Here is a 21,033-nt window from a genome sequence, read left to right as displayed (position 1 = left end):
CAATAAGGTTAAGTTAGAATAATCTAATCTAACAAATTGCACCTGATTTAGTCATCTGTTAAAATAAATATTTTAGTTCCCGGTAATGACCGGAGAAGAAGCAGCCACCAAAATTGAAAGTATTGCGTGACAGAATATGGTCGCGTGAGAAAACTACTTCTATACTCTTTCGGTGGAATCAAAAGTAGGTGATTAGTCAGTCCATACAGAAGAAAAGGAAAACAAAAGAGGTGAGTTATCTGTGTTTTCCTTTCTTTAATTGTTTTTGAACAAATTATGAATTGTTAAATTGATCGGTTATCGCATGTGGACGTACATTGGTTAGAGCGGATGTGCTCATTCATATGTAGCCAAGTTCGAATCTCCATTTTGTGCAATTTAGTTAAACCATAACACCCCCTTGGAAAAGAAAAGAAAAATGGAATAGTAATCTAGAATTCGTCGGTTACTAGGCCGCCATGGAGGGTAGGCAGTAGGCTGCTTGGAAATTCGTTGACAATTCCTATTCTCCACCCTTTGCCACCTTGCCCGCCACCAACGATCCTAAAGAATCCTCATCGCGCGGTGGATACTTGATCGACATGTTTGTCAATATATAATCGCTACATGATTGAGGAGTTTGTCAACTGAGATTTGTAAAATGATCATACAAGCCAATTTCCTTAACTGTTGTTTTGGACAACACAACAACACATGAAGACGCAAACACTAGTTAAGACTTTATTATGGTTTGCGTTTGCTAGCTATTTCCAACAACGCATGCGTTTCAATTCATTTCTGATGAAGAAATGAATGGAATGGCGACAAGATGCAAGTTATTCTTCTTCCTAACATTCAATCCCTTACATTCAGTCATGTCAAGCTCTTCTAGTAACTTTGTCTCATTGCCACTGCCATTTGCATTGGGGAGTTTCCAGTCAAAGTGGTAGAGCAGATGAGAAAGTGCGAGTTCAATACTTGCAGTTGCAAATGATATGCCTGGACACATTCTCCTGCCACCCCCAAATGGAACCAATTCGAAGTTGGTCCCTCGAAAATCAATGGAAGAGCCTTGGAATCTCTCCGGCAGAAAACAATCAGCATCCTCCCAATACTTGGGGTCTCTCCCAATTCCCCAAGCATTGATCAAGACTATTGCTTCGGTTGGTATATCATACCCGCCAATAGTGCATTTTTCACGTGCTTGTCTTGGGATTAAAGGAGGAGTATGTAATCGTAGAGTTTCTCTTATGACCAACTTCAAGTAGTCAAGTTTCTTAATGTCTGATTCTTCAATCTTTCCCTTTCCTCCAACAAGTTGGCGTACCTCGGCCTGTGCTTTTTTCATTGCTCTTGGACTTCTCAGAAGTTCAGCCATTGCCCATTCTGTAGTAGTTGCTGAAGTCTCACTTCCAGCAGAAAACATGTCCTATATAAGAAAAGTACTTATTTGTTCACTTAATGCGCTTTGAAACTAACTTAATCAATAGATTAATTTAATCAAGAAAGAAAGAAAGAAAGAATAAAAGTAATTAAAATAAGAGATGTATTACGAAATGGTGCTCATTAATTACCAGGGTGACAGCTTTGATTTGGGTGGTTGTGAGATCAATTTGGAGCTCACCAGACTCCTGGAGCCGCAGTAGCACATCAACTATATCTTCCTGATGGTCATCGCCGGCAGCTGATACCTCATTTCTTTTCACTCTATGATCGTTGATGATTTCATCAAAGATCTTGTCCATTTTCTGGTGTACTTTCTCAACGGCAGGCTTCAAATTTATGGCATAACGGAGGAATTTGAGCGAAGGGAACAAATCCGGAACATCAAATTCTGCTGTAAGCCTAACTGTATCCTGGAGCAGTGATAAAAACTCTTGCTGATACTTGCACTTCTTTCCAAAGGCCGCACGGGCAATAATGACGCTTTGCATGGAGAAGATCATTTCACTGAGATTGAACGGATGACCCTCTGATAAGGAAATAGATTGAACAAGATTCGATGCCTCCTCTTCTCTTATTGATGCAAATGACTCTACGCGTTTTGCACTTAGGAGCTCCAGCACACAAATCTTTCGCATTTGTCTCCAAAAGTCGTTATAAGGAGAGACGATGAAACCTGAAAGATTATAGGACAAAATCTCAACAGCAAGCAACTTTGGCCGTTGTGAGAATGCAACATCATGCGTCTTCAACACCTCTTGAACAAATTCCGGCGATGAAATGACTATGGCTGAGAGTTGTCCCAGTTTGAGGTGCATGATAGGGCCATACTTGTTGGCCAAGTCTGTTATGCAGCGATGGGGTAAAGAACTGGCAGCCATTTGATGCAAGTTTCCGATGAGAGGCAGCTTCCATGGCCCCGGGGGCAGCCTAACAGTTGGAATACTAGTAGTGTGCATCTTCCAACATATAACAAGGATAACTAGGGCGACCAGACAAGTAAATATTATTACAGCAAGGAAAGAAATTTGGATGTTGAGCATTAGCGACATTGGAGAAGCTCTTACCATTTTGATTGAGAAAAAGAGGTATAACAGCAGTGCCTAGCTTGATCAAGAAAAATGACTTAAATACTAGAAAATAGACGAAAAACAATTCATTTCAGAGCAATAATATATCTAGTGAGGTAGCTAATTGTAGAGTATAGAGATTCCAATCAACCATGAGGTCAGGTCAATGCACTGATCGTTGCTTGTGGGATTTAATTAGTAGCTATTCAACTCCAAGATAATGCAACTTGACGATTAAATATGTTGTGCCGATATTTAATTCAAAATTTCTTCTAAGGAATCCTGAGAGAATCAAATCAATGCAACACGCAAAGCCTTTATTATTTTATAATAAAATTGAGAATATAAGAGGTAAAGTAGGAGTTGCCGCAATTGAAGAGAAGATGAAAGAAAATTCGTGGATTAAGAACATGCGCACACAATATCCATTTCATCTGTAAATTGTAATTTTATTGTAAAGGAACACTAATGCTACAGGAGAGAATCAATACAAATAAATCATTCGTTGGTATCACATTAGTTATAAATTATACACCCACTCGCGAGCTCTAACTGGACGTAGGGGACTCGCCAAGAAACTCTGATCTCAACTGCATCAAAAGCCTGCCCAGATAATTTAGGCCTTCTCCATCCCGACCTCCTCCCCAGAAAAGATCATGCGGTGAAGCTTCAACAAGAACAGATCCAGCAGTTGACAGCAACATAGCATTCAAATGTGGATAAATTGAGAACTTGCATTTCAGTGCTCTATACATCACTTCAATCTTGACACTTTCCCAGTCCAACCTTACCTGCATAGCACACAGGACAATTTTGAACCAACTTCAACATAAACCAAAAGTAATTGTGAACATGTCAGTAGCGTTTAATAATCCCAGTTCCAAACAATTTCTATTTCCTTCTACTAATTATTCTTATTGATGCATTATACTAGGCGAGTCAAAAATACATGCGTTCATTCTCTTCAAGAAACCTTAGTCTCTACAAAGGATCCTCCTGTTCTGGACACAGAAATTTTCTGTGTTGTCTTCCAAAAGTGTTACTATGTTATGATGTCACTTACTACCACTGGGACAAACTATCATTTCAACATCTTCCATAAAGGACCATAGCATGGCATATCTTGACTACATCACGTGTCAACACAGTTGATCAACTGAAAATCCAATCAAATGACAAAGTACAATACCAAATCAGGGTGCTTCCTCTGCATTGACCTTCCTATCCGTGCTGCCTCTTCCGGACTTTTGGCAGACTTAATATTTTCAACACAATCTTGTGCCACAGGATCATCCACCCCAACAAACTTCTGAGCCTACATGTTAGCATTGTTCTGTAAGAATGACTACTTTTGTAAGATGGAAACCAGATTCATACAGAAAAGGAAATACCTGATAGTAATGCTCGACACTCAACCAAGTTGCATAATCACCATTGTCATCAGGCATCTTAATTCGGTGAGGTGAAAAATTTGAGAAAGCGCCGTAGGGGTCCCATGTTTTATAGAAGGATATGATCCTTGATTCATAAGGAGTCACAGTTGGATCAATTTCAAATGTTTCATCAACTGATGGAATAACAGGGGTCACATCTGGTATGGGTTGAAGAAATCCACTAACAAGCATATCAGGTCCAACCTGTTGTTCAAATTCAGAAGTACAAAATATCCAATCAAGAGGCAGAATATATATACAAGCACAAAAGAATACATTGTTAGCATACAAGATTAATTAGAAAGAATTTATCTCTAGAAGAAGTACCCAAAATCCCCACCAACCTGCTCATAGCAGACATCAATTAGATCGAAGGCTTGTGTCATTTCAACCATCCCGAGTTCACCCACAGGGGATGGCGCATTCTTTCCACCAATAATTTTAGGAGCAACAAATGCGAACACCTGCAACACATTGAATGTGGCAGAAGCAAAGTCCCTGTTAACAAATCCAGTTTCAACAAAAGAAAGATCCGGGATCTCCAAAAATAAACTGTGGATAAGCTTATGTACCACTCCAGCCTAGAGGAAGCTCCAACTATGACAACATCGCTAAGTCATCAGTTTTAAGCAGACAAAAGAAGAAGATCAACAGTTCATAGAAAGAAATAGGCGCTGGAGAAACAAACCTTATGTATTACTCCAGATGAAATAGCTGCTGCAGCTAATGTCCCTCCACACTCCCACAAAAGTGAAAGATATCCACGATTATGGAAGTATTCCATTACTTCTCTGGGGTTTAAGATATCAAACTCCACCACTTCAATTCCTTTCGATGCAAGAACTTTCTGGAAATGCCTTCTTGCACCCCTTTGTGTTGCAACTATAGTAGATACATCAGAGGTATCCCAAAGGTGTGCTTCCTCAGGGAGATCAAGAGTCTGTGACATTACAATCCGCATAGGCATATGCCCACCACCATGTCTTGCAGTTAGTCTAGGATCTGGTTCAAAAGTAAAAAGATAGAACATAAGAAGTCAGAACTTCAGGATCTCCAACGAGTATTAACACGAACAATCAAAAAGTTGAGAAAATGATAATACTTACTGTCCCTGCGCACTGTATTTCCTCCTACAACGACTGCATCACTTCTACCCCGCAGTTCAAAAACTCGATTTCTAGATGTTCTGCTGCTGATCCATGCTGCATGTCCACTGCTAGCAGCGATTTTTCCTGTCAGCGCCCAACAAATACTAATGACTAGGCTATCGGAAGACTTTATTTGTAAACTTTATAGGCCTCTTTACAGAATTTCATATTGGGATAAGTTACACTATTCATAAAAGAAAGCTTACCATCAAGAGTCATGGCATACTTGAGAACAGAGAAGGGGATTCGAGAAGCAGCTCTACAGATTAACGGAGCATTGACAAGCAGGCATGATTTACGCGCTTCCTGTTGTTGTTGGATCAATTATATGACATGTTAAACTAAAATGCTACTCATTTCACAGAAAAGCTTTTGTCTTGTTTTGGTTAAACTAAAATGATACTCATTTCGCAGAAAAGCTTTCGTCTTGTTTTGGTAAACCACACGTAGTTATTTCAACTGGGAGCACAAGATCCCTACCTAATGCCTATGTTACTCGCCAAGGAATTGAAAAGAAGCGTTTCGCTAAGGTATGAAATGAGCATATTGAATTGATCAAATACCTCAATGAGTTTACTGTTGAGGTCCTCACCAAGAACATCAACTTGCAAGCCTTGACTTCTCAGAGCCCGAATGGCATTCCCTCTTAAATGCTGCAATGGATGCCTCAACCCAATCACCACCCTTTCAATCCCTGCCTAATCCAAACAAATCAGATATTCAATCATTGTTTCTTTTCCTAATCCAAACAAATCATAACTAAATCATAGTTTTCTTTCCCTTATACGACGGCTCAGAGGAAGTTGGGAATTGAAAAGGAAGAGAAAAAAGGCAAAACCTGAACGAGGGCGGAGACGGCGGAGTGGTCACCGTGGCAATCACCGGGCTCCATATTGAGATAAGCGGTGGCGCGGCGTGAGAAGTCGCCAGCTGCATCGACGGCAAGGACCTCGGCGGGTTTGGTGCCCTGGGCGTAGAGGAAGCCCTCGCCGGCGACTTTTCCGGTTTTGGAGGCGATGACGCACCCGAAGTTTGGGTGGGGAGAGGTGAATCCGGCGGATCTGTCGGCCAGCTCGGCAGCGCGCCGGATGTGGGCGGCATCGAGCGCGTGGTTGCCGAGTAAATTGTTGTTGTTACTGCTGGTATTGTGTGTGGCGGCGCCGCCACCGCAGTAGAGTCTCATAGGTGGGAAGGATAACGCCGCCATTGGATGCATAGATAGAGGACCATAGGCGATATTCACCGCTGAGTCTTCCTCCTCTCATATACCTAAAGCGGCGGAAACTAACTAGCAACGCACGATATGAAGCTTAATTTTACCGCGATAAAAATAAACTAATTCAGTTGGGTCTATTCAAATTTCATATTTCATATTTCATATTTACGGGTTAATCACATTTTATATCATAAGGTTTGGCATCATTTATAAATAAGTCACGGGGGTACAGCTTTTACATTTTATATCTAATCACGTGTTTTTTGCTAATAATATTGATGTCTAATTAGACGTTAAGTAATGATGTTGCATACATTAGCGGCCCTCATTTTAAGCAAATATTGACTCTCAATTTTATAGAAGTGACAAAAAAGTAAACTAGTAAATATTATAGCATCGTGCCAAGACATAAAAGAAAATGCATCCAATTATTTTATAATGTAATTAATATCCTCGTAACGACGTAGTCATCATCATCAAACATTCAACAGGCACACCAAGCTTAAGTAGGTTTATAGAATATTTATGAGTTTGATCGTCTCCGAGTACAGATAGATTTGACAGTGGCAGCGGATGCAACAGCTATTCCTCCTCTTCTGCCTCCTCCAGCCAGTTCACGAATGGCTCCAGGGCCTTCACAAAAGTTTGCCTGCAAACATTCATTTTCCGTAAACTTACAGTTTCAAACAACACAACAAACCCATTGTAAACCACAAGCAAACGCATTCAATATCGTCATCCGATATTTTAATGTTCAAACCTAAACACACCTGCCCTTGGGGTTTGTTCCTTTGCGGAACCATAGGAGAATGGTGTCTTCTGCAAGCACATCCTGTTCGTAGAGGGATCTCACAATTTCAGGGAACAGCTTCATCAGCTTAGCATCCTCATAGCACTGCATCTGAACCTTGTATATCAGTTCCAGCTCAAGCTTCCCATTCGTGCAGAAGGTGTTCAACAGTTTCGCCCATGTTTGCACCTGCATATGTATTCGATACAAGTTAAACACAGCCATTTACTTGCTCGTCTGTATTAATATATATGCACTTAGTACTACGGTGTTAGCACCTAATACAGCCATTCTTCGTGTTTTTCAAGTTTACAGTGATCTAATATCTCAAAGTGATCAATTTTGACGATGGTGTGTGAAAAAGGCACAGCCTTAGATCTCATATACACCAGATTGGAATGCTTATAAATATACTCCTCTAGGTAGAACAGTCATTCACTATCCTACATGAACAACAGATAGCTCTGTTTTTTTATTTCTTTTTAAAGTTTTACCAACTGAACTCATCTTGGTTACCCACTTAAAACTCCTACCTTGCTCCTTTTACGAGTTCCAAACCTGACTTGTACATACTATAGCACACAAATTATATAGGTATCATGGTGATTACAAGACTAATGTATACCTGGCGAAGAGCTGCATTGGCGTTCTGCTGCTGGTTCTTGCCAGACCACTGCACAGCATCCATAATAACATCCCACAAAATCCGCACAACTTCAACATCAGGCAATTTGGCGTCTTTGACACACTGCTTCACAGTCTCAATGACTTCAGACATATCTGTTTCCTCTGTTATCTGGGTTGTTAAAGCAGATTTCATTTCCTTGAGCTTCACATCGAAAATTTTCTTCTCGTTGTATTCAACTAAGGCGACTAGCCCTTCCTTACTGAAAATTGATACAAATAAGCACCAAAGTGTGTCAATAAAACAACCTTTATTTTGGTACAAGGTGTGAATAAAACAAAATGAATGTTCAAGTTAACACATACTTCACATGAAAGCCATCAATGAGCAATTGACAATAAAAAAATCACATTACCATTTACGGTACGATGTATTATCATGGGGTGACAAACCAAAGGGACTACTAGGTAAAAATACTTCACAGCATAATCAAAATTCATATTACAATTGACTGATGATAAAGACTACACGAAAATCAACTAAATTTATATGATTCATAGCCTTCTACGAGAGAACCAAAAGCTCTGAAATATTTTTCAGAGATCATACAGAAAGATGAATCAACAATACAACAAAAGCATCGGCATATCTTAAAAATCAAAGATAAGTCTTATCTCTCAAGATGATCCATAATAAAATTCAATAACAGATCAAACTTACGTGAAATGCTCAGAGAAACTCTCATCAGTTCTTTTTGTGGATGGGAAGAATTCCAAAAGATTGTCTTCCACTTTACCCCGCTTCAGAATGGAGATCAAATCATCAAGGCTATTATCAATCAAATACTCCTTGAAGAAGTCAGTAATGAACAATAGGACTAGCCCTTTGCCAACAAGATTATCCTTGAGCATTGGCTGGAACACCGTTTCCGGTGGAAGTCCTGACAGCTTCTGAGAGAATGCAAGTGCTGTGAAAATAGCCAGCTTCTTCCTTTCATTTTCCTCAAAAAGCTCCAATGATTGAAGGAAACGTCGCATAACATTTTCGAGATTCTTAATCAGAAACGGCCTCCGCCTCAAAATTTTTTGAATGTAGATAACAGATGGCAAGATGAGTTCGCGTGTAGGCTCAGACTCTAGTACAGAATAAGGGTGGCGCTCCCCCTCATCAGGTTTTGTTGTTCCAGGTTGTGTACGGCCTCCAGTGAAAACAACCTATATTAATCCTCCAGTCAATACCATACCACATTAAAAACAAAACAATATCTAAGGTTGCATCCAAAGGAAAAAAATAAAGAGACCAAAAGTCTCTACATTATTACGAAGCTTGCCTCAAAAAAGGTGTCACCGTATCTTGAAAAGTTAAGGTCTGAAGATTCAATGCTCTTGGCAATAAGTTCCTGCACAAAGCAGATACTTGTTTAGTTTTAACAGATGATTAAGTGATAAGTAGACACATGCATACAGATACAAATTAGCCGATCATTTATGCACAGCTAAATATTACCAGATCACCAGCATTATCCAGATAAATCTGGACCACTGCATCCGCAAAAGCTGCAGTGTCCAGCGGTGCTGCAATATTCCGTTTGCGGGTCTTAATCCGCGTGCCACTGTACATAAAGGAGAAACAAAGGAAAACAAAATTCAGTATACAGGGCTAAACAATTCATACTAATGGGTGTGGAAAACCTACAGTATGCAAAGATGAGCAGATAAACATTGTCCAAAATATACTTTCTTTGTTAGATTTCAAAAATTCATTATAACCTCAAATAATTACAATGTCAGCATTATCAATTCCATATAATTGAGTAAAGCCTGATGCAACAACTCATTTTACCGTCTTTACAAAAGGACAAAAGGTCATAGGTTATAACTAATTAAAATTGATAAAAGTTCCTTCCTCAACAAACCATATAGTTATCAGTTAGAGAAACCTTGACTCTGAAACGTAAGAAAAACATGAAAGCATATGCAAAATACACAGAGGGTAAATCCGATGAGACAGAATATGACAAAGACTTGCCCGAGAGTGGGTCTCTCCTTCGAGCTGCAGGTACAGAAAATCTCAATTAGTATACATCTAATGGTTATATTTAGCTATAACTTTTAACGTTCACAACATAAATAAGTTAAATAAGAAGACCAATGGTGAAGACCCTTCAAAAATTATAATTTAAGTTCTGGATAAAGGCGAAAGTGCAAAACCCAACTCTAAAAGTTTTAGTTTTACCTGACCCCCACCCAAGAAAAGGAAAAGATTTACAATTGCACTACAATTAACATCCTAATTCAAATTCCCACCACAAGAAACTGGATCGAAACGAAAAAGAATCAGAATAACAAGAAATACCTTCACAAATATCCTGTATTTAGCTACAATTAAATTTCAAAGAACTAAACGTCACTAACTTGGATTAATTCCAGAAAAGGCCCAACTAATAATTAAGTAAATCTAATGAAATAAATGGAAAAAAGAGAGCCATAGAAAAGATTGCGCAAAACCCACCAAGAAATTCCAACCTAGTAAAGAATCCAATCAAAGAAGCAAAATTTCCATGAAAAAAAACACTTGAAAAAGCCCGATTTTTAGGTAAAGAACCAGATCTGTGACCCATAACATATAAACTTTAAGATAAGATTTTAACCTAAAACGCAGAGATCACACTGTAGAAGTGGAACGGAAAGATCGATAGAGAGAGAGAGAGAGAGAGAGAAGGTACCTCATAAACCAAGACGAAAAGGGATCGGAGGCAGACTCGGAGCGTCGAGAGTTTTTTTTCGAAGAGAGAGAGATTAGAGAGAGAAGGGGGAAAGAGATGTGGGAAGAGGGGTGATGTGGGTGGGTTTGGACGCTGATATTTATTAAGAGAGAGAGAGAGAGAAAGAGAGAGCGAAGGAGGGAAAGGACTCGAAACAGAAACAAAAACAAAAGTAAATAAACCACAAGACCCTACGTTTAGAAAACTAAAAGAAATAGTTTGAAAATTTTAAATTTTAATAGTTAGTATAAAATAAATAGTATTATAATTGATTTTTTTCGTGTATAAATATGATTTTTTGTTAATTTAAATAGTACCGAAAACTTTTCGTTAAAATTCCTTAATTTTTTTAGCCAACGTTACAACGCAGTTAAATTACACTACAAAAACAAAAACAAAAATGTGTAAAAATCCTTTTTATGGCAAATTTGTTTTGTTTGGTTTTTTTTTCTTGGGTCCTATGCTATTGTTTATGTGGTTTAACCCTCCCTACAAGGTAAAAGGACATCTTTTCGGTCGAACTACAAGTGTATAAATAATGTAGTTCGTTTTCGGGTATAGTCATGTTTTGAAAGAGAGGATTTATGCAATTCTCTTGTTGGAGTCGGTAAACTCTCGTTTTATCTCTATTTTAAAAAAATTCTACAAACATAACCGCGTATACGATGTACTCTTTTAATGAAAATCCTTCTTTTTACCTTTTTAACCCTATCACAAATCAACATCCTCAACTTTGATTATTGTAATTTTGATTAAGAATCCAATAGTTAAAAAATTCGTCATGTGAAACATGACATGGAAGAATGGGACGGCAAGGGGCAAAAACAAAGGCCCTTAATCCGGGGCGATATGAATGGTAATGCATTTCTAAAGGAATGAGGTTCCCGAGCTATGCGATCGGATCACCTATGGCTATCAGGCCATTGCTTCCTCCTAAAATCACGACCAGGGTTAAGCTTAAACACCCACTTAATTAGTCATCAATCTATCCCCCATGCTATTAGGGTTTGGCTAATCCCATCCTTGTCCTCTGTTCTGGCCTAAGAAAGTGATAGCAAAATGAACACACATAACCAAACCCATTTGAGTTTTACCTCGCGATCGTTCGTGGAAATTTATGACCAGGCATCCAAGTGATAAATGAAGTGTATAACTATTGCTATCATGCTTTACCATTCTAAATTTGTCATGGCAGGAGAAGGGAAAGGAACAATTTGAGGTAATAAATCAAAACTAAAGAGTATATGAAACCATCCTGATGCTTGATGTTAATGACATCTCGAAGAATGTCTATGTCATGTGCATTCTTTCTAATTGACACGAAAAAAGATCAAGAATTATGCCACAACTTACCAAACAGTTTGCATGAACAGATAAATTATCCTAATTGTACAATTAGATTTCAGAAAGTTAACAATCAATTTGATAAAAAAATTGGTCGCCGGAAGAAGCCAGCCCTTTTCCTCTAAGTGATTTGTGGTACCATTGCTTTAGTTTAGAGCACAATGAAAGGAGAAATGAAGAACATACACAAGAATCCATATGCGAGCAGCATTTCGATTAAGAGCCACAATAAACCATGAGATCATACCATAAAAATGGAAACTCCGCACACCAAAGATTTGAGTGCTATAACTGGCCAGCTCTAAACATTTATTTTCTACTCATTGACTTAGACATGTATAATTGATAAGAAGATCACACAGAAACAAGCAATGATAGAGCACTAGTTTTCTCAAATTTCCGATGTATGTCGGTTTCTTATATTCTTCCACGATAGGAACTTAAAACATCACGAATTCATCTAATTCTAGTAGGAGCTCAAACTTAAGCCTTAACATTTCACCTTATCGTAAGTTCTTATTCGCACCAACAATCTACGATTCTAGTTAAAGCAACTCCGAACAAAAGTAAAACCAACACCCATTTCTTCTTTATCAACAAATTCAAATCATTCGTACCAATATGAAATACTAGTAGTAATTTACTGCTAGAGTGCAATCTTCAAAAATTGGATCGAAAAGTTTCCAGTGAGGACATTCATCAAACACATTACATACCCATTTCTCCAAACTCAAAACATGAACGAACATCCAATCCAAGTTGAAGAAATTAACAGAAACACAAAATAAAAAACTGGGGTCTTGTATTGGTGTCGAACAAACCTACGGTTTATCTTCTCGAATGAGCTCATTGGACTGAGTCGAAGTGTCTGCCATGAGTGTCTCCGTGTCGGCGGCAGTGTCGTGTTGCTGCAGCTGCGGCTGCGGCTGCGGCTGCTGCTGCTCGGTAAGATTCTCCATGTCTCTCATCCTCGTCCTCACCACACTGGTGACCAGTACTGCAACAACAACAACAGAAACACACCCGATTATGTAAAAATGTGAAATTGTAGAGAGAGAAAGAAATCAAGTGAGAGAGAGAGTACCGGCGGCGGTGCCAAGTGTCCAGACCCAGAGGATCTTCAAGCCCGGACTCAACTCTCTTGGCATTTTCTATTCTATTTCTGCTTTCTGCATTTGGTTTTGCTCGACAGTCGATTTTGGTGAGTGTGGGTTGTCATCTCTTCGAGTGCCGAATGTTGGAGCCGTGAGTTCGGTCTGCAGGGTCGGGTTTTACTTTTGAGTCGGGTTTTTCTAGGACCAAATTGTAAGCCCAATTATCAAGTTTGGGTTTAGGGAAGGCCTAAAGACCGTTAAACTTGGCGCCAATTGGCCCTCTTCGTCTCCTATCTTCATATTGCTGAGTGTTTTTTTTTTTTTTTTTTTTTAATTTTGCAGTAAAGTTCTTCTTACTCTAGCATTGCTATCAAGGAAAGTGACCTTAACGAGAAAATTTGTGCTAATAACGTGTTAAAAGTAAAATAAATTAGAGAGATAAGAAAAAGATAAGAGAGAAAGTGGGAGAAGAGATTAGAATATTCGTGCCTATTTATAGGCATATTAACTTAGAAGTAAACAACTACATAATAAATACTAGCATATGGGGCACACATAAAGTGTGTGAGGAAATTTTTTTTTTTTTTTTTTTTGAAATAGAAGGAGAGAGGAAGAGAGTGATAGAGAATGTGGGAGTGGGATTTTTTTTTTTTTTTTTAATTAGAGATATGTTAGGATTACATATAGGTGTGACTTTGAAAAAAAAACAACAAAATTTGGTTGTATGAAATTACATTTCTGTCTCATATTTCTTATTCATGTTTTGTTTTAATTAGAGGGTTAAAGTAGTAATTTCATAGGGTTTTGATTGACGATGAGTGTTTTATTAATTAGTAGAGATTTATAACATTTATAGCACGTTTACGTAAGGGTAATCGGAATAAGGAAAGGAAATGGAATTCCTATTACGAAGTATTCCATTGTTTACTAAATATTAAGGAATTAAAAAAAGTGATGGAATGTCACATCTCGACCCGGGGCGGATCACATCCCGGGCCCGCTCCACCACCGTAGCACGATATTGTCCGCTTTGGGCTTACCATTCCCTCACGGTTTTGTTTTTGGGAACTCACGAGCAACTTCCCAGTGGGTCACCCATCATGGGATTGCTTTAGCCCCCTTCTCGCTTAACTTCGGAGTTCCTACGGAACCCGAAGCCAGTGAGCTCCCAAAAGGCCTCGTTCTAGGTAGGGATGGGAATATACATATAAGGATCACTCCCCTGGGCGATGTGGGATGTCACATGGAGCCCACATGAAACAAGGAATCCAATTCCTGAAATTGGAGGAACGGGATTCCCTAGTTTTGTTAAGTATTTGAATTCCCTAAGGGTAAGGGAATCGGGAATGGGTCTTTTATTCGTATAATGCCCTCACTGGTTTCTTATTATCCCAACATTGCCCTTCATTTGACACTCATTATGTCATTTTTAATAGATAAAAAAAACCTATTTATATATTTTTATATAGATAACTTTATTATATAAATTTAATTAAGAATTTAATATAATTAATTAGTATGAAAATAATTTATTTATGTAAGGGTAATTTAGTCATCAACTTAGTTTTCATTCCGATTGAAGTAAATTAGTAAACAACTTATATAAACTCAACATCATTGTTGCCATCTTTTAATAATTAAATAAAACCTATTTATATATGCTTATATAGATGAATTTTATTATATAAATTTAATTAAGAATTTAATTTAATTAATTAGTATGCAAATAATTTATTTATGTAAGGGCAATATAGTAATCAATCTAGTTTTCATTCCAATTGAAGTAAATTAGTAAACAACTTATATGAACTCAACATCATTCATACTCCGATTCCAAACAGTTTTAGTAAACAACTTTAACAGAAATCTGATTCTGATTTCATCTCATTTCAATTCTTCTTCAATCCAATTTCCCCTCAATCTAATCTCTCTAAATTTAATTACGAATTAATAAACGTATCATTAATTATTATTTGGTCGTTGCACCTAACAGATACCACTAAACCCCACTTATAGAGACGCTCATAAATATGACGGGACACCTTTTAAAAAAGCTAGGTTTGGTATTTTGAAATTGGGAGATTTTCTCCTTGCAATGACAACTTGATTTTTATTTCTTTTAAGAAAAACATTGAGGTTTTTTTTTTTTTTGTCTGTTTAAAATTAGAAATAAAAAGAAAAGTAGTTGAAGAGGCATATCTATTTTGACTAACTTGATATATTATTGATTAAAGTTGATTTTGTTGGCAATGTCAGAGTTAGAAATTTTTCACGGGATGGGCTAACTTAAAGACTTAAATCATTATAAACAAAGAAATTTAATACTATATTTTTTTTATAGTATCAACTAGCTTAAAAAAATTTCACAAGATGAGCCAAGAACTTTCGTTATTCAAACAAATTCAAACTTGTACATGTATAAGAAGCGATGAGAAAAAAAGATTGTTTATGAACTGTATTATATAATTAAACCGAAAGAATTCGAATCAATTACTAAATACATGATGAACTACATTCGAAAATTAATAAAAATTACATGTAGAATTTTATTTTCTATCAAAAGCTACCTAGACTACAGCCTAGGATAACCCTTAATGTGGCTATGTGTTTGTTGGTTCTCAACATTACCCCAAGAAAACACCATCGCAACGTCCAACTGAAAATGCAAACAAATTTGGCTCATTTGACTTAAGCCGGGATGACAAAGTTGACCAAGGCACGCGAGGTTGGTGGTGGTATCCAATTAAATGAGCTGTTTTTTGGTGACTTGGCAAATTCATGGGAACTTATATTAAGAAATAAAATAAAATAAAAGATAAAACAATCAAATTAACTACATTACACTATACTTAAGGCCCTTCAACAAACTAAAATTGAACCCCTAATGTTTGTAAGTATATGTATTATTAATATTGATTTGATTAATTGGTATCGTAAACATGAATAAACGAGAGGTTAACAAGAGACAATTGTTTGATCAGATAATGGAGAGAATTTTTAGTGTGTTTGGAACACGAGTGGTAGACCACGTGTCATTATACAAATAGTGGGATATATGTATTATAAAGTTAATAATTTTAAAAAATAAAAATTATCTCCATTTATATAAAAGCATGTAATGTACTACTCATATTTCGATCACAATAAAAAATTTATTCGGATAATCAAGAAGCCACATCAGTCAAAGATACCCGGTTGGGACTTGGCTGGTCAATCTTGGCCAACTCCATCACACTTTGCATAGCAATACCATAGTTTTGACTTTATTAGTTTAGTGTATGCATAGTGTAATTGGGCTCAACCATCATCCGCTCCCACTCCAGGATGTAGTTACCCGCTGCCCACGTTTTTAATAATATTAATTATTATCAAATCTTCTCCTCTTTTATTTTACAGTTGGATGATATTTTTTTTATTTATAAATAAAATATATTTCGTTATGTGCACCACTTCATTGTTTAAATAAAAAAGAATAAAGAAAGAAACTTACATGTAATTAATATAATAAGTGATAATATCTAAAACTTATCACACTATGATTTTTTACTTTTTTTACCTCAACACTTGAATATTTGTTACATACAAGAAGTCCGGATATTTCATTTTTTGGACGTGTGAAGGCAACAATTAGAAAATGACTTGTATAAAGATTTTTTCTTCTTTCGATGAATTGCATTATCTTAAAATTGGCGATAACTTTCCTAAAAAATAAGGAGGCCATAAGATTTTCCTTAAAAAATTATGAAACACATAAAATCTTGAGAAGTAAAACCTTAAATCATGAGCCATGAATCCATGATCACACAAAAGGTCGTAGGAAGGAGTTAAACTAAATACTATATTCAGAATATCATTTTATTTGTGTGATTTTTATCATATTTGCTACTCAATTTTTTTTCAAAATATAGATATTTCAAATTTACAACAAGAAATTTCATATGACAAATAGTGAACTTTTATCAGAACTAAATAAGATTCGAATGTATAAGACAAAAATATTGCATAAGAATTTTAAATAGGACAAAAATATTTAATAGGAGTCAGTTTCCTATTGAGATTTACGACGGAGACTGACTTGTTCTATATATTCGCTGTTCTGTTCCATTCCGATGAGTCTGACCACTACTCGCCTTCTCCACACAATCTCCTTCTTCCCCAAATCTCCTCCTCCTCTCTTCTTATCCGCTGCGACTCGAATCTCTTCCTTCTCCAAGCCCTCCGCATTCCCCTCCCTCTCCGCCAGGCTATCCCTCTCATTTCACATCTCCACCATGGCCGACGCTCCCGACGCCGGCATGGACGCCGTCCAGCGCCGCCTCATGTTCGAAGACGAGTAAGTACCTCCCTCCCCACTTTGTCCCTGCGTTTTCTTTTATTTTTGAGCGGTTAGGTTGATCTGTTTGTCATTTGGTCTTTTTATTTTTCTGCTCGGGAAACACCGGAACAGTAAATAAAATGAAATTCATAGGCTTTTTCTATTCTGTTTCCTAAATTCTAGCTATTTATTTCAAATTTATTTTCTGTTGATTGTTGTGTTGTGGTCTGTTTGGTTGCTCAGAATTTGGAACAGATGAGTAACGAATAATTTGTCAAAGGTAAGCTGTGATCGTGAGTTAATTTTCTTTGTGAATACTCCAGTTTCTAGTTGACCAAACAGAGCACAACATAGTGGAGAGGAAAATATAATTAGAAAGACACAAATGTATGCACAGGCTGAGCTCTCATCTGAGCCAATGATACTTAGAGCTCGAGTTTTTGTTCGATTTAAAGGAGGCTACATCTGATCTGAAATCCCGAATTGGTTAGGAAGTAAGAACTGAAACAACCATTTATTGCTTTCCCCTTTAGTTTCTGCGTGTTGCCGAAAACATTTGAATATGAGAATACCAATCAGCTGTGATACTTGTTCATTCCGCAACGGATTGGAATTTAGCTAGGGAGGTTGGGATGGAATAGGAATATTATTAGCTCAACATGCTAAGTAATTCCGCAACACTAAATTTTGAATTCCATTCTAGATTGGCTTTAGTACTACTAGCCATAACTACCCACGGCGGATTTTCATATTTTGGAAATAACGTTTAGGGCGTAATGTAATGTGCACAACCGGTCTTTATTATGCGAAAATTATCACTAGAGAAAGAAGGGGCAACTCCCCCCACTGAGCATCAGTTGTCTCTTCCATCCGTTCAATCGGTGCTGCCCCTTGTCCTTGTCCTTTACGATTTTAACCTTTGATATTCACTCCAATGTATATTCAGGTGTTAGTCACTCCCTGGAGCTGACAATCTATTTTATTCAAATTTCTGCAGATGTATTCTGGTGGATGAGAATGATCGTGTTGTAGGTCACGACACCAAGTACAATTGTAAGTAACTTTGCTTGGATTAACCTTCTCATTGCGAGATTTCAGCATGATAAATTTTTTATTTTTAGAAATTAATATTCTGTTTCAATGGTTTAGGACTTGAAGTTTTATGACTTCATGCCATGGCTTATGATGTAGTACTTGATAAACCGTTCTAGGACATCTTGAATTTGATTTGAGTAAGATAGAAGTTCCGAGGGAAGAATTTTTGTCTCCTATTTTAATTTATTGCAAAGAAAACCCATAGTAAAGGATCATATTTCCTTGGAGCTTGAATGTACTTGGTAATAATGCCTGCTCTATACATGTTGATACAACTCTTGTGTTCTTTTTTGTACAACTGTTGGTTTCTCAAGTTTTAATTTATTCTGTGAACTGCAGGTCACTTGATGGAAAAGATCGAATCTGAAAATTTGCTTCACAGAGCTTTCAGTGTCTTTTTGTTTAACTCAAAGCATGAGTTGCTTCTTCAGGTATTTTTCTTGGATCATGCTAATTGAAAGTCACAGTGGTGGCAGCGTTCAGTTGAGAGTGGTATTTCACAAGATGTTCCATGGTAGAAGGGTGCATCCCGAGGATCTTTGAGTAATAATAATAGAATATGAAGAGCGGATGACTGTGTTTTGCTATTGATGGCATTGATTGTTCGTTTGATATTTGTGGATAATTTCTGTATAACAATTGTTAATTATAGTGTTTGACATACTCATTGTCTTTCTGTGCACAGCAACGTTCTGCAACCAAGGTAACATTTCCACTTGTGTGGACAAACACCTGTTGCAGCCATCCGCTGTACCGTGAATCCGAGCTTATTGATGAGAACTCTCTTGGTATATTTCTCTGTTTATCTTACCTTTCAGAGTCAATTTTACTTGTCCTATTGTGACTTAGTCTATCAGTTTTTTATCTCCATTTTGTTTCCAGGGGTAAGAAACGCTGCTCAAAGGAAGCTTTTGGATGAACTCGGTATTCCTGCTGAAGATGTGCCAGTTGATCAGTTTATCCCGTTGGGTCGCATGCTGTACAAGGCACCTTCTGATGGCAAGTGGGGAGAACATGAACGTAATATTCCAACTCGAGTTACTGTACATTGTTTACTATTACGTATTTGCAGTTGATTACCGTCTCTTCACTGTCCAAGATGCATTTGTTAGACTGGTCGTGATAATTGAACAAATTGTCTTGTTTCAGCTTTTTGATATTTACCCTGTGTGTGTATTATGTTTTGTTTGCAGTTGATTACCTTCTCTTCACTGTACGAGATGTTAATGTGCATCCGAACCCTGATGAGGTAGCTGATATCAAGTACGTAAACCAGGAGCAGCTGAAAGAACTGTTGAGGAAGGCAGATGCCGGGGAGGAAGGTCTGAAGCTGTCGCCTTGGTTCAGGCTCGTTGTGGACAACTTCTTGTTCAAGTGGTGGGACCATGTTGAGAAAAACACCATCAAGGAAGCTGCTGACATGAAAACCATCCACAGGTTGACTTAAATCGAGTCTGCTGGGAAACTTTGATTGTGGTTTTATTATACTTGGTGTTTTTTCCCGTTCCAATAAGTTTGGACTCATAAGGCGTTCCCACAAGCGGGCATTTTGTTGTTGTTGTTACTTGATTTAGTTCGGTTCTTTCTTGACTGAAACAAGTTTGTTAAATGCCGTGGTTTTGTAATTTAGAACTGATGAATCAATAAGAAACTTTTCGCCTCTTTCGTCATGAAACAGGTTCACAAATTTCTTTTCTGCATGTTTGTCTCGGCAGGGCAAGAACTTGCTATTTAGTCCTGCGAAAATGCCACGGTGCCAGTATTCCATGCCATCGTACAGCATTATGTATTTAAACTTTTACACGTGTTAGTGCACAATTGGTTCGGATACCACGGTTGTGGACTTCAATCACAAGTTGCCAGCATTAGAGCACTCCCTTGTGTTAAAGGGACCTCACATCCCACATCGGCTGGAGCAACAAAGTCACCGCTCTTTATATTGACTAAGGAGGGGCACAAACAGCACCTTGGGGTGCTGGGCTGGGATATACACGTGTACCTCAACCCTAAACCATGCCCCGATTCTACGGGTCAACCTGTAAGGGGTCTTTATCCGGTGTTTCCCCCGTGCGGTTAAAAAAATGAAACAACGACGCCTCGCGCTGTATATTCCCGCGTCGATAAAAAGCCCTCGAGAGGTTCGAAGGTGGTACCGCCGACGCCTGTTGTTCGTCCTCTCTTGGCTTTCCCAGGTGTCTCGCGGTGCTTGTTGTCCTCACCTCTCGTGGCACCCCGGCCTATTTTTATTCTCTCGCTTCTTATTTTTTGCTATGAGATAGGAGAGATTATAGAGTGTCATTTTAATGGAGTTCCCTCAGCATTTCTTTTTCTTTTCCTTAGCATTTTTTTCTCTTTTCATACACACACTTGTCTGAACGGCTAAATTTGTTGAAGGTTTATGATGAAAGCCTTGTAAAGTTATATCTCGATAATTGTATGGATGTCTTTTGTGTGAAACGTCACATGTATTGAGTTTCAACTGTCTTACAAATTTTGGCAAGGCTGAAATTGTCTTCATCAACTATGCATATTTAGTTGTCCAATTATGTAATTTCAATCTTTCTATCTCATTCGTCATGGGATACATCACGTTAATATGTCAGCAGCACCATAATGGTTTACCTGGTATAATTAATTGTTAATAATATGACTATGCAGGTGTGAACATAGATCTGTCTCTTTTCAGAACTAAAAGCCACCTATGATGTGCTCCACTT

At 37.7% G+C, this 21,033-nt stretch overlaps 5 protein-coding genes across 5 annotated transcripts; 1 reads left to right on the top strand and 4 right to left on the bottom strand.

The window, feature by feature from the left end:
* Positions 1 to 698: 698 nt before the first annotated feature.
* LOC103932497 (desmethyl-deoxy-podophyllotoxin synthase-like) lies at positions 699 to 2,777 on the bottom strand. The gene is made up of 2 exons (XM_048577275.1): positions 1,554 to 2,777; positions 699 to 1,408 (listed from the first exon to the last, which is right to left on the bottom strand). Exons 1-2 carry the CDS (start codon positions 2,490 to 2,492, stop codon positions 767 to 769), a joined length of 1,581 nt encoding a protein of 526 aa, XP_048433232.1. The 5' UTR covers positions 2,493 to 2,777; the 3' UTR covers positions 699 to 766.
* A 143-nt stretch (positions 2,778 to 2,920) lies between these two features.
* Positions 2,921 to 6,337, bottom strand: LOC103932495 (riboflavin biosynthesis protein PYRR, chloroplastic). The gene is made up of 9 exons (XM_048577274.1): positions 5,912 to 6,337; positions 5,637 to 5,771; positions 5,280 to 5,379; positions 5,032 to 5,157; positions 4,614 to 4,927; positions 4,270 to 4,389; positions 3,884 to 4,129; positions 3,682 to 3,807; positions 2,921 to 3,283 (listed from the first exon to the last, which is right to left on the bottom strand). Exons 1-9 carry the CDS (start codon positions 6,287 to 6,289, stop codon positions 3,041 to 3,043), a joined length of 1,788 nt encoding a protein of 595 aa, XP_048433231.1. The 5' UTR covers positions 6,290 to 6,337; the 3' UTR covers positions 2,921 to 3,040.
* Positions 6,338 to 6,700: 363 nt separating this feature from the next.
* On the bottom strand, positions 6,701 to 10,581 carry LOC103954334 (eIF5-mimic protein 1). The gene is made up of 8 exons (XM_048577273.1): positions 10,430 to 10,581; positions 9,733 to 9,756; positions 9,211 to 9,316; positions 9,035 to 9,103; positions 8,425 to 8,918; positions 7,705 to 7,966; positions 7,060 to 7,268; positions 6,701 to 6,938 (listed from the first exon to the last, which is right to left on the bottom strand). Exons 1-8 carry the CDS (start codon positions 10,432 to 10,434, stop codon positions 6,872 to 6,874), a joined length of 1,236 nt encoding a protein of 411 aa, XP_048433230.1. The 5' UTR covers positions 10,435 to 10,581; the 3' UTR covers positions 6,701 to 6,871.
* Positions 10,582 to 12,375: 1,794 nt separating this feature from the next.
* Positions 12,376 to 13,056, bottom strand: LOC125472164. Its single transcript, XM_048573264.1, has 2 exons — positions 12,897 to 13,056; positions 12,376 to 12,809 (listed from the first exon to the last, which is right to left on the bottom strand). Exons 1-2 carry the CDS (start codon positions 12,958 to 12,960, stop codon positions 12,634 to 12,636), a joined length of 240 nt encoding a protein of 79 aa, XP_048429221.1. The 5' UTR covers positions 12,961 to 13,056; the 3' UTR covers positions 12,376 to 12,633.
* A 3,922-nt stretch (positions 13,057 to 16,978) lies between these two features.
* LOC125473880 (isopentenyl-diphosphate Delta-isomerase I) lies at positions 16,979 to 19,991 on the top strand. The gene is made up of 6 exons (XM_048577272.1): positions 16,979 to 17,239; positions 18,219 to 18,274; positions 18,656 to 18,747; positions 19,002 to 19,104; positions 19,199 to 19,336; positions 19,510 to 19,991. The coding sequence occupies exons 1-6, from the start codon at positions 17,016 to 17,018 to the stop codon at positions 19,761 to 19,763; spliced, it is 867 nt and encodes a 288-aa protein (XP_048433229.1). The 5' UTR covers positions 16,979 to 17,015; the 3' UTR covers positions 19,764 to 19,991.
* Positions 19,992 to 21,033: the final 1,042 nt, after the last annotated feature.

This window comes from the organism of the source record quoted next, unplaced genomic scaffold (assembly GCF_019419815.1).
Source record: "Pyrus x bretschneideri cultivar Hongxiangsu unplaced genomic scaffold, Pyrus_bretschneideri_v1 Contig11, whole genome shotgun sequence".
Taxonomy (NCBI): domain Eukaryota; kingdom Viridiplantae; phylum Streptophyta; class Magnoliopsida; order Rosales; family Rosaceae; genus Pyrus; species Pyrus x bretschneideri.
This window is presented reverse-complemented; position numbering and strand designations above follow the sequence as displayed.